The following is a 14,006-nucleotide window of genomic DNA, read 5'->3' as shown; positions in this document are numbered from 1 at the left end:
ACGGTAGTCTCATATTCAGCCATATCCCTTCTCGCTTCAGTCCTTGAAGATAAGTTCCCGAAAGCTTCGAATGTTCACTTCATTGTACAGTAGGAAGTATAAGTAAGTTGAACACAAGACTTAGAACTAATACTACTCCGAGAACTTGTCACCGTGTACTACACTACCATAATAACTCTGAAGTACAGAGAAAGATTAACTTACGTAAATGAATACTTCAGAAACTTTTTGCGTAAGTTGAAATTTGTATATCTTGGGCTCTCTTCCTTCTTTCCTCAGTAGTTAATATAGCCCATACCGCACAAATACGCAAGCCTAAATTTAATTTCAAAACAGCACCCCCAAAATACCGTCTGTCGTGCCATACAGCACATTGGAATTCCTTCATATTCAACGGCTGCTATCAATGTCTGGAGAGTACTTCCGCAGCACGAGAGACATGGAGATAGAGGAACGTCGAAGCTATCTACCTGGTCTCGTATTCTTAAGTTTTGTACGTAATGCATGTGTCAAAGTAAGTTCGGGCTCATGCATGTTGAATTTACGTATAACGAATTTACTATACCGAATGCATGAATAATGGATTTACATACGTTAAATTTCCTTATAGTGGTTTTACAAATGTCGAATGCATGAATGATGAATTTACTTATGCCGAACAGTGGAATAAATGAATAATGGATTTACGTATGTCGAATGCATGAATGATGGATTTGCGTATGTGAAGTTTACGGTTAATGGATTTACGTATGCTGAATTTGTGTTGTCAAAACCCGCAGCTGTGTTTAACACACTTCTTCTCGTGACTGTACTTTCTCACATGGCCGTCCCACACTTTGCTTCAGGGAAGACCACACAATCACCACTATATTTTTTAAAAAAGTGTATATTTTTCAAGGTACATAGCACGATCATGCGAAGTACTCCGGCTGTATGTAGCACAGTGCATGTATTTTTTTGTCTATGGTTATTTTGCACATGGCTTAGGGATGATGATCCGGATGGTGATCTGGACCAGAATTCTGAGGAGGTCTCCTGTAACCGTTGTAGCATTACCCTGGTCGAAGTAAAGACAGCGGGAACGGCGGAGTCATCCACCTAGGCGGCAGCAATGATCTCTCAACGCACAAGTCTTCAGCACCGAGGGACGACGTTTCTCCAACTGTACGTTGACTGCATTGTATATGTCTGTTTCTCTTCTCTGTCTGTGATCCTGCACCACCAAAGGATGTGTTTGTCGTCTGCTTCCTTCACCGCTCACAGTTTCTGAATGTTTCAAAGATGTTTTCGTGTGCTTCTAGGCCTGTTTGTTCGTATCGTCGTGGAATTCTCTTCGACACGATAGCTGTAGCATCTGGTTTTGCAAACTGAAACGACGATTGTATAGAAGCGTTCTTCGCACTGAGTACTAGAACGTAGGATATTATTTAGCTTGAGATGTTTCGTACATATTCACTTTATGCACAGATAGGCTAATCGAGGCTACACATAGCAATATACCTCCTAATTACCTCATCCTCCGCCTTCTTACTGACAATAAACAGGGCCAGTTTTCGACTTGACGTGGTTTGCTTTTCTGCGACTTTAGATAATCGCGAAGATGAGGATAAGTGATGATGTGATGAAATTGATGAAAAGACACTCACGAAGATAACACCCATGCTCAGGACAGGATTCGAACCCGGGGCCGCTGGCCTAGTAGCGCGCTAACCACTCCACCACGCACGTAGTAGTCAGTTTTCAATCTGCTCTAACGAGTCTCCAGCATAGGTCGAACCCGAAACCATTAGATTTTCAGGAAGACCCATCACCCTAAAAAAGGAAATGTTAATTAACTATTGTGGTATGAGGTGACAGAAAATTTATTTTGGGGTATGGTTTCTTCTGTTGCAAAGATAATGTCCTCTTATTTTGTGACTTTCTGATGTTTTATCAATGAAGGAAGAACATTTATTTAGCCATAAATGTATTCTATGAATAAATTGATCCGATTCTCATTGCCGTTTAGAACCAATTATATCTTCCCGGTACCATTTATCAATTGTGAAAATTTGAATGTTTGATTATATCAGCATCTATTTCCGTATCATTATCGGTAAATATATGAGTCATTCCAGTGTAATTCCACATAATGAAATTGATTTTCTTATCGCAGAAATTTATTTCTTTTCGCGTTTTCATTTTCATACAAAACAAGGCAAGAATATCGTTATTACTATATATTACACGATATGTTATTTCAGTACTAAATCCTTCTCTACTCTCTGAAGTAATATTTCATTTTATGACATATTTCTTATTGTAGAAAGAACAATAATAGGTAAGGGTTTGTCATAATAATCATCAAATGCAAGCTGTCAATAGAGACATAACATCCATTTTTATCGTATTGGCTTAGAATTACGGAAGCATGTCAATGAGGTATAATGCTACATAAAGTCAAGTATTCTGGGGTTACATTTTCTCATTCATTATCGTTATCATCATCATCATCGCATTAGAAACTTGATGTTACCCAGGAGTCTAACAGCTCAATATGTTAAAACGGTCACAAGATAAACTATAATCTCTTAATGCAAGAAACAGTGAATTTGATTAACTAATGTATTCTCTTAAAGATAAACTGCTTATTATTTTTAACTATGCATATACCACCACAAACACTTTTACAAAAATTGATATTGATCATTTATATTTATATGACGCAGCATAAACAAACATTGAGATGCAGATATTACATAGTAACCACTATATGCACTCAAAATGCATGTACATCACTAGCACGATAACATGCATGCGTAAATGTCTGATGAAACAGGTCAAAATGCAAGAGCACACTAAAAGGTTATATCTATATAACTATAATATATAAATATGAACCAGCTTTTCAAGAACTGGATAAACTAAACAAGTTGAAAGTTAAATACATTTTTTTTTTTAAGAAAAACAATCCTTAATGTAAATTGCTCATAAAATCATTAAAACTTAACCAACTTTATTATTACTTTCTTTTTTGTGTTTGCAGACATTTCAACATTTAATTGGAGAAACTTCTTAAGAATACTTAAAAAAATGAAAAAAATTGTGATATTCTACTCAATTACCTTGAGAACTTTAAAACTGTTATGTAATCAGATAATAGTTTGCGAACTTGTGAATTTTTTTGTGTCTGTGTGTCGTGTGTTCACTTGTTTTTCCTTTGCATCCAGATGATTGTGAGGACTATAATTAGAGTAAGTAGATTTGGATTTGTTTTATTAGTTACTAAACTGTAAGTATGCACAAGGAAATTGTAATAAACGCACGAAAATTTAGGCGCGAACTTGATCATGACGCTATTATTAAGAAAAAAGTACGGACAGTATTTTTTCTTTGATGAAAATTTGGAAAAAAGTATTGTGAAAGATTAGGTTTTTGTCAAATAAGAATACTGAATGTCTAAATTCGTGTTATACAAAGTTACTCATGGTCAAATAAAACTTGAGACTCTTCGAAACGTACCTTTAGAGTAAGATGGATTAGAGAATAAAAAATCCAGTTAAGACTGAATTATAATGAATGATCACACACCATATACTATGGTGTTTAATCAGTACAGCCGAATACAAGCATTAGAGTGCTGCAGGAAGAGCATTTCGCTCGAGCGCCAAATAGTTCCCACGGACGACGCTAGATAGCGTACGGAATCGAGAGCTTCTTTGCTCGAGCGAATATCGCTCGAACAGGCAAGACGAGCGGTATACGCTCGAAGACGAGTAGTACACGTATAAGATTAATAAGTCTGTGGTGGTGGGCACTCAAATATGGGTCGTGAGATGGAAGACGATGTGAAATTGAAACTTAAGTAAACATAGTCATTATCTCCATGTTAAAATGTAGTCTATCTTACCAATACAGTGATATATGAAAATGAAACATGATCGTGGGCTGAAACTGTCCGGACGGAAATTTTTACATTATTGTCGCATTAAAATTATATTCCACTGTATACGCTCGAGAGTGCGAAATTGGTCCTATGCAGTACTCTAATAAGCATAGCGCTCCTGATCTTCAAATGTGTTCGCATGCATCCCTCCACAGTTAACTGGGTGCAAACTATTGTTCAGCGTATATGTGTGTCCTCAGGCATCTCTAGTAGCAGTCAAACTAGTACGTACCACCTAGATAAGCAATGTTCACCGCCAGCATGGAAGCTTCAGTGTTCCGTAGTCGAATTGGCCTGAACAATTGTCTTCTGAGTATGACGGCTAATCTTTCAACCCCCTTCCTGTCGTGGTAGGTTCGTTCTTCCTGTCTCCGCAGATAAGACAGACATTCCTTTGGCTGACCTCACACAGATTGGTAGGGAAAATCGCCAGACGACGAATCGAAAGCCCGTTGAACTTCCTGCCACAGGTACTATGTGTAATTTTTCTGCAATTCTATTCTGTGTTGTTTTTCACTCATGCAAACCTTGAAAACTATTTCGGTCAAATTTTGTACATAAAACAAATATTTTAGAAATTCCACCACTCACAATAAAATAAAACTTAATTATTTAAATATTAAATTATGTTTTAATATTTCACTGCTTATGCTAAACAGTTTGTGATTTCTAAATGGTCATAATTTTGTACTAACTAAAATTACAACCAGTTACATTATGAAAAAAACAAAGTTCGAAAGTAAAATCTGAAATGTATAGTGAAACGAATCCCGCCAATTTTCAAATACAGCTTGGCCAGTATTACATACTGCAGCAAATATATTCCACAATAATGTGCAAAGAAAAAGGAAACATTTTCTACTGAATTAAGATGCTTTATATAGTATAGAGTGGATGCAAGTTTAGGAATTTGATATGAGCAATATTTACACATGCTGTCGCATTCAGTAAAGAGGTGTGCATATTGGAAAACGAGACCATTATGTATTATTTTAAGTGTAGAATTGTATTTCACAGACTATTTTCTTCCTTTTTGAGTTATGTATTAGGATAATTGATTTTAGCATTCAATGTACTACAATTGTGTCTACAAAACGACATAATCACATGAACGCGCCATGTAAGAATGCACAAGGTAGTTTTTACTCATAATTATATTCATTCCATAGGGCTCATGAGTGAGATATATAGTTTTGTATAGTAACATGTTAGAGTATCTATATATTAATCATTCTTTTAAAAATGTAGGAAACTGTCACTTCATTTTCCCACATGCATTTTCATGGTCTTTACCAAATCTAGAGTTGACGAGCTCTATCTTTGCGGGTGAACCCTGACCAAACCTGCTCACGTAGTAATAAGGGGAGGAGCTATGGGCTGCCTTAGCCAATGCGCTCCATTCTCCTCTTTCTTTCTAAGCGTTGACGACCACTAGAAGACAATTACGGAAATATATCTGTCTGCGCGTAGAATCCAAGGTCACCCGCAAAGATACAGCTCGTCAACTCTGATATTCTTTTTGAGTAGAAAAAATGTCTTCAATAGCTGCAGATTAAAGTATTTTCTTTGAATAATAGCACTTCTTTTTAGGACTATTACTGATTTATTTTTTCTCCTAATTTCAAAGATAAGATTAGTTTACACCTTGTAGAACTTCCACAAATTCTTTTTCTAAAGTTCTAGAAATAATAACAATTGTGACAAATAATATTTTCAAGGAATCTGCACTGTGGTTTGTACAGAAAGAGTTATATAATCTTCAATTTTTCGTACTTGCACGTGAAATAAGAAAACAACCTAGTTTGATGTACAGACATTCCCACTTTTTATATATGGGGACAAGACAAGTAGCACCGTTGTACAGAACTTGATGCTAAGTGGGTTACAAACAGCTTGGGATACATACTAGGAATATGCAATTTGTTTACTCTACAAATTATGTTCTGCATTGTGAACAGCAGTTTTACCATTACTTTTACTCACTACCAAATGCATTGTATTTAGTTTTTAAATACCGCCTATAATTGTGTTGTGTAGCTAATAAATTATTATTATTTTTGTAGCTTTGGGTGAATTTTGATAAAACTCATCATTCTTCAGATTAAAATCGTTAAGAAAATTCACGTCAGACATAATTTCATCATGTTTATCTTCAAAATTCATTTGATTTTGATTTTGATTTAGTGTATTTTATTTCGCGTTTTGTGCCTCTAGGCTAATTTGCGAAGGTGGGGATGAGTGATGAAAGGATGAAATTGATGAATGGACATTCACAAACAACCAAGCCCGAGCGGGATTCGAACCCGGGGCCCTTGGCGTCGCAGCGCGATATGCTAACCACTCGGCCACAGGGTCCAGCTCTTCAAAATTCATGTTTTTGCATGTAATATTAGCTTGGCAAAGAAATCGCAAGTCACACATTAATACCATACGGTATAACAACAAGACATATGAGTTTTGAATCATAGCCCTGTAGATTTAGAGAAGAAAAAAGATAAAGTGTGTCTTTATGCGTCAACGATTGCCATTTATGAAATTTATTTTTATTTAGCCAATATACACCCTATTCATTGACTATGGAATTGACATAGTGGAAATAGCAGGTAACGGTCTCCAAGCGCATAATTGTTCTACGTATTAGTTATGTGAGACTGAATTATATTTGAACATGCTGATCAGTTTCTCAATCGCTTATTGTACGCAGATATAAGTGGTGTGATCAGTATCAAGCTCCTGTTAATACCTCTTGTAAACATTCACTATTCTTTACTTTGCTCAAAATTTGAATTAGGAATTTGCTTAAAAGAGTGAAACGTCGAATTGGAAAACCTTGTCCATGTCACATTAGTGATGTTAAAAGTAACTTCCTGGGGTCCCCCCTCCCCATGTTGTTCCTTTAAGATATAACTATGAGTACAGATGACCAAATAATGCGAGAAATTCTGGTGCTTTTCAGTTTTAGACCACTAATTTGTACGCCATCTTGAATAGTTCAAACTGATCAGGATTTGAAGAGCGGAATCCTAACGTTTACTTAACGTGTTTCAAGCCTAAGTTCATTATCGGGCACTCCGAAAAAGGATTTTTAACGAGATTCAGAAGCGTGTCATATTTGATGGGGATTACCACCCTTGAAAAGTACTTGAACCCAAGAAATGTCAGGTTCACACCTTAAAATTATGTACTACTATAATTGTAAAAGTATTAATGAATATTCATATTTAGAGGTGAAGAAATTAATTTACCTTTATTGGGAACGAACTGAGAAAGTCAGAGCCTTGAAAAAATCCTAGAAGGGCGAGTATTTCTGTGCTCCCTCTATTCAATTCGTATCTTCTAGAATCGCGCTCGTCACGATACATCGATGCAATGCGCATGCGCCAACGGGACGAGTCAACTGTCAAAATAGGGGAGACAGCTGCAAGTGGAACGCAGACGGAAAGCAGGTTTTGTGAAAATCCTCTGCTGCTGGCAGAACATTAAAGTTCCGAATACAGTGACGTCACCGTGGTAAAAACAAACGAGTTGATGATAAAAATTTAAGCATACATGTTGATCTGAAACCCAGGGTGTTGTCTCGCTCATGTTTCTACCTTCCTCCCCTCCCGCCCTTGGAACCTTCTAGTCGAGTTAGGCTAGTTCTTCGTGGTCCTATTATACGTTTACCTTAAATTTCACCACAACAAACATAATCCTCTCTCATTTTATGTACAGACTTTTCCCTTGCAACAGAACCTCATCATTCAGAACAACCGCATTGTTGTCCTTGCACTGTTTTACACGTGCGGGCTTCGTCACACATGCGCGAACATTGGTTAACCGGTGTCGATAGCGGGCACAGTATGTGACCATTTTCTGCTCTGTGGCAGTGCGGTCGAAAGTCAAATGTTTACCTCCGGCCCCTTCGTATTATGTAAATCACCAAAGACCAGCCCCCGTGACAAAGGCACACCAAGAAAGCTTTTAAAGAGGGGTTCAACTACTGAAAAAGATTTTGAATGCAGTTTTGAAAATGGAGGAAAATTATATTGACCTATTTTCTGAAGGAAAGTAAATTCCAAACGAGGGTGCTCTCATTCTCAACGAAGTAGTGGTTAGCGTATTTTTCGAGCTTAAAATTTAAATTACGGGATACCAATGCCCGCGTGTTGGCAAACTGAAGAATGTGTTCAATACTTAATGTTGGCAATCCCTTTCAGTCTCAATTTGAATAAATTTTCCCAACAATAGCTCTACTATCAGCGAATAACCATTTGTTGTCATCTTCCATTATTGATACAAGTACAACTGCAGACCACTAATTTTTATTAATCAATATTATAAGGAGAACCATAACAATATAACTATTTAAGGAATGAATCAATACATTTCGAATACTAACTTTCAAGTTATTGAAAATACGTTTAACCATTCTTGCAGCTAAACAATATCATTTACATTTGCAGGTGTATTATTGTATAATTTAACTATATCGTGCCATTATTTAACATGATAATCCGTGAAAAGAAAGATATGTTATGGCATATACGATATTACCGCAATTTATTTTGAATGCAATGCGGACTTGATTTTTTTGAAACCTTGGAACCAATATATGGACCTATTTGTTACCGAATGTGACGCACACTACCAAAAAAGTTTATTTTATACAACAATGGGTTTATGTTACGAATTTTTAATTTTATTTCAATTATTATTCTTTGTCAAGTAAATTATACTACAAATAAACTTATGGGCATGAAGAACAAATAAGAGTTGATTGCGGTGAGACTTTCTTTTTGGTGGGGGGTTTACAAGAGACAAAGGTCAGTGTTACCAATTCAGTGATTTTTAACTAAATCTGGAGAGAGAATTGCACTGGAATCTACTTCTTCATCGATTCTAATGCACACCTTAACTTTGGAGACAAAATTTGACGAAAAAAGAGCGCAATAGAGTGGTATTTTTGGTAAAACATTGTAAAAAAAAAGTTTTTACAGTTGAGCCCACCTATGTTTGGCGCCAATGCGTACAGGATCTTTTTATAATATTTCAAATATTGTAGAAGACTTATCTCGCAAGTAATACACACTTAAACACTCGCCTGTCTCATTGTCTTTTCTTTGCAGAAACTTGACTAAGTCAATGACGACAAGCATCCCAACTCTACCTGGGCCAATAGCAGACGTGTGATCGCAAGACTACGAGAGACACATCAAGGAGAACGTCTGCACATCCGCTGGAGATCAGTCTGCAAGAACGTGTCCCGTTCCTTTCAATGAAAAATAATAATTTACAAAAGCCAGCCTCTAAATAAATATAGTTCATCAGCTTCGTGTTACCAGCACCAAATTAATACTATCGCCTCCTCTTTTAGTTAAAAAAAAAACTTTACATGGCAGCAAAAATAATGAAACTATATTCTTTAAAAAACACAAGTGTTGTTAAAAAGAAACTTCGTAGTTATTTTGCCCATGTGGCTACTGTGTGTTATGCGATTATGATATTGTTGGTTTGACAATCGCTATAAAACAGAACGCTTCTAAAAGAATAACTTTACATTGTATGTTTTTACAAAAAAGATGAAAAAAACAAGACAAAAACAAGGCTCATACAAGATTCAAGCGACAAAACTTTTCAATGTGCTTGTGGGTCAGAAATAAGTTAGTCTGAAACCATAAAACCGCCCAATTTTATTTCCAAGTACTACTCAGCTACATGTATTGTCCACGTTACAATATTATAAAAAGCAATGCAAGGCAGTTTTTTTAAAAATATAAAAAGAGGAAGAAACATATATAGGATACTCATGCAAAGCTTTCTCAGAAACACAGGAATAAATGCATGGCATATTTCTAAATGTTAATATTTATAAACTTGCTACGACCATTCACCACTTGTGGTGGACTGTTTCTTTGCTCATACAAAAGAAATAATACATAAATAGAAGAGGTTGAATGTCAGTTTGTTCGCTTTAGTTGATTGTTTAAGCAGGAAGGAATATTGCACTCTCCCGGGTCCAGAATTCAAGTTGTTAGTGTTTTAAAATAATAATAATAATAATAACAAAATAATATGATTCTTTCTACTTATTCTGAAAAATCAGAGGGGTCCCTCAGTATGTACAAAGATAAAGTTGTGTGCAGGGGATTAAAAAATATGTCCATCGTTAACATCTTTGCGTATAAATCACGCAAAAAACATGCTGTGTACCACTCTACGTCTTATGTTCATTAATTTTCCTTCTATTTTTGATAATTATTACTTTGATAACTTTGCAATACATTTAGCATTTTTAAGTAAACACATTTGTACATAATCAACGCGTATTAACAAATCAACCTTCATGTGGTCAATTCTTCTATGTTTTATGTATGTCCAGGAAACTCTGGAAGGAATATCAATTGTATTTAATGTTGCAATCGCATGGAATATTTAACTAGGAATTCATTGCTACATTCATTATGACGTATGCGAGTTGGTGGTTGATTGTAAAACCGAAAAACTATAAAATACATTAGTATATTTGGTTTTAAAATTTTGACAAATTTACATATTTCGTGGTATTGCATGGCAACACTGAAATGGAACTGAAATTACAGAGATAACGAAACATTTCCAAAAGTTAGGAATTTTTGATATTTTAAAGTAAGAAACAAACCTCGAAGTAAAGAAAAGATTATTAGATTCTCCTATGGTTTTTCTCAAGTCTAACCAAGATTTTTTTTCAAAATTAAATAAGTTCTGTTTGGGAAAAAAAAAGAATAAACATTATTACAAACACTGTCAAAATCTCTGCCTCAATTAGTACACTGGATAAACATTAAAATAGCATTATCAGTAACACAAAAAATTGCGTTGTTTTAACATTTACATTTTATAGCGAATACAAACACATTATTTGTAATGTCATGATACTCTGTAAGCTAGAAATATAATTCAAAATATTTGAAAGCTATTTTTAAATAGCAAAAAATTAAATTATATCATTAAGAAGCTACATGCTAGTAACTAGGAATAATTGTTTTGGCTTCCTGGGAAGAAAGTGCACAAATTGACCAATCGCAAACTATTACACATGCATTCAAAAACCAATGGAAGAATGGACTTCTGAGATTAAGTGTAGTTGTGCTTTTGCCTTGCTAATTGAAACATATTATTTTCATACACTTAAAAAACAATGCCAGCCGTGCCTAGGGCATATTCTAAATGCAAAAGAAAATTATGCATAGCCACAAAGAATATTGAGGCGCTTTTTTATTGAATTATGGTTCACAAAGTTCTCCTGGAAAGACAAATATATATGCCTCCGAATGACGTAATGATAAAATCGCCGCCTTGTAATCAAGGGGTCCCCGGTTCGATACCTAGTGGAGGAACATAGTGGTTGGGACCCCACTTTAAACTGTAAATTCAGTACCAATTAGACTATCTGTGCATAAAATGAACAAAAAACTATATATATGTACACACATGTCAGGTGCTTAAACGTGAATATTAAAGAAAAATATTCTTGCAATATTGTTTAGCATTAGAAGCAAAAATGATCTCGCCGGTTAAAAAACTGAAATAGTAGTTAGTCGCTTCACAGACTGAAAATAACAGATGTCCAATTTAACGTGAAAACGTGAAAGAATTGGCCACTGAGGGTGCATTAACACAGTAAGGATAATATTTTCATAAGTAAGAATTTTAAAGCAAATAAGCGCTTTTCTACAAACATATTCTTTGTTCATATATTTTTTTTCTGCAAGTCCATGTGAATAATTCCTTCCAAATCTCTGTTGTCTGTCCAGCGTTAAACGTGGCTCAAATAAATACCAAAAGCATCCAAAGCTACCGTTGTTCCATTGTATATTGTTTAAAATAATAATAAGGTTAAACAAATACAAATGTAAAAATAATAAAATACAAAAATTTTGTACTGTTTTGGCACAAGATAAGAAATGTTATGTAAATTTTTTGTGTTAAAAATTTTTGCTTTTTCATCTGCAAGAAAAAATAAATTATAAATAAAAGTTTCTAAGGCTCTATGTTGAGAATTATTTATGCCCTTTGTTCGTTAATAACTTTCATTAAATTTACCACGAAGGAATTCATTATAAAACTGTGTTGTTTTCATGCAATGATTTTGTTACTGAAAACTTTCAAACGATGATGTAGACCCTCAATCATTTCAAATTTTGTTCCATAAAGCAGCAGTAAGTTCCAGTGAAATTATTCTTTATTAATGTGGTTTCCATTGTTGTGCATTAATTATAATGTAATGACTTGGCAACTTGAGTGAGAACAACGTAATTAGTGATTAAATGCAAGAAAATCTCAAGGTGAATATCGAGAAATAGAAAAAACATCAAACATCTCTAGAAGTATTAATGCTCGAGATATCATAGATAAATCGATATGTATTTCCACCCCTCTTGGACAGACAGAATAATTTAGGCAATGCAATAAAAGAAAGAAATCTTGTTAAAATAGTATTAATAAAATTTTGTTAGATCTCTGTAGTTACTTCCCCTATCAAATTTTAGAGCATATCAGACATTCTCATCGTATCGATTGCAAAAACCAATAGAAAGACAATCAAGAAAAAAATAGATTTCCCTGTTCAGTTTGCATAAGAAGGACTTTAAAATTTTGTGTTGAATAAAACTCAAAGAGACTGCAGAAGTCTCTTACTCCTTATAGGAATAATTTTTAAATATTTATAAGCGAAATTTTTGCTTCGTCACTGTTTGGTACAATTACCAGAATATAGTATTGATATGCTCCATTGGTACTATTGAATATACACATGCGAGATGTGGCAATAAAGTTCCCGGATTGATTTTCTTATTCATTTCAGGCCACGTCGATAACAGAGAGATGGGTAGGATACTGATCTATAGAACGCCTGCGCACAAACTTTTACGCACGTGCGTGGAGCAGTCTGGCTGAAGTCTTTGTTAGAAGCCGACAGTGCATCCGAGCTCCGTCGAAATCATGTTAAGTTCGAAAGTGGAACAACGTCTTAATTTCAAATTTCTCACAAAACTTGGGAAATCCGCCACGGAAACTTACAATTAGTTGAAATAAATGTAAGACCTTTGTAACATCAATAAGGAAACTGTTACAGGTTATGCACGATAATCTTGGTATGAAAAATTTGTGTGCAAAAGTGGTACCAAAAATCCTCACTCCCGATCAAAAGGAACATCTAGTGAATTGTGCTGACACTCTTGAAAACATTGAAAATGTTCCTGACTTCCTCCTAAATGCAATCACTTGTGATGAATCCTGAATTTTTCTACACGCCTCTGAGACTAAGCGACAATCCATGAACTGGGAGGGATAAAGAATGTTCGAATGAGCAAGTCCAAATTCAAAGCAATGGTAATCGCTTCTTTCGATATTATCTACATTGATTGGGTGCCTGAAGGTCAGACTGTCAATCAGTTCTATTGTAAGAATGTTTTGGGGACCGATCGTGAAAGGGTGAGAAGAAGGAGACCAGACATGTGAAAGAATGGCTCATTGATTCTTCTTGAGGGCAACGTGCCAATTCACAACGCGCTATCTGTGAAGTTTTTGGTGAAACACAACATTTCAGTGTTGTAATATTCACCGTACTCGCCGGACCTAGCCCCGTGCATTTTTTTTCTCTTCCCAAAAGTCAAGTCTGGACTAAAAGGAATCTTGTTTGAGCCTGTTGAAACAGTGAAAGCCAAAGCAACGTAACTCTTGAACAGCATATCAGAAAATGACCTGCAACACTGCTTCTAACAGTGGAAGATCCACGTGGAGCGAGGTAGGGATCGGGGAGGGGACTATATTGAAGGATACAACATTTCGATTGTCTGATTTTTTCAATAGAAGAGTTACAGCAGAAGTACGTAAACTTTATTGCCACACCTCGTAAATACGTCCCATGCATTCCTAGATAAGCATCAGAAAGGTGATAAACGTGGCACCTCTGCCCAAGTTGTGTCTCGAGAGGGTTCCACTAATGAACACGTGAGAGGGGAAGTGAATGCATGAAGAGGAAAATGCGTCTGCAGCTATCAACAGTTAGCAGCAACACGTACTGCTTCGCTCCGCCCACTCACTTTCTCCCCGTCTCTAC

The 14,006-nt window shown here is 35.5% G+C and overlaps 1 protein-coding gene across 9 annotated transcripts in view; it reads left to right on the top strand.

The window, feature by feature from the left end:
- Nucleotides 1-11,935, top strand: part of tipE (temperature-induced paralytic E) — a 77,581-nt gene extending 65,646 nt beyond the window's left edge. For 2 of the 9 annotated variants that reach the window (XM_083124059.1, XM_083124061.1), the window contains exons 4-5: nucleotides 4,280-4,395; nucleotides 9,034-11,935. In XM_083124059.1, the coding sequence (XP_082980185.1) occupies nucleotides 4,280-4,395; nucleotides 9,034-9,041 (124 nt within the window). In that variant the 3' untranslated portion in view covers nucleotides 9,042-11,935. Of the gene's footprint in view, nucleotides 1-987; nucleotides 1,165-3,209; nucleotides 3,234-4,279; nucleotides 4,396-9,033 lie in introns of those variants that run through there. The other 7 variants (XM_083124064.1, XM_083124062.1, XR_014441792.1 and 4 more) reach the window with 6 other exon arrangements.
- The last annotated feature ends 2,071 nt before the right edge of the window (nucleotides 11,936-14,006 follow it).

This window comes from Lepisma saccharinum, chromosome 6 (genome assembly GCF_977018435.1).
Source record: "Lepisma saccharinum chromosome 6, izLepSacc3.1, whole genome shotgun sequence".
Taxonomy (NCBI): domain Eukaryota; kingdom Metazoa; phylum Arthropoda; class Insecta; order Zygentoma; family Lepismatidae; genus Lepisma; species Lepisma saccharinum.
Note: the sequence above shows the minus strand (reverse complement) of the source record. Positions and strands in the feature narration are given on the sequence as shown.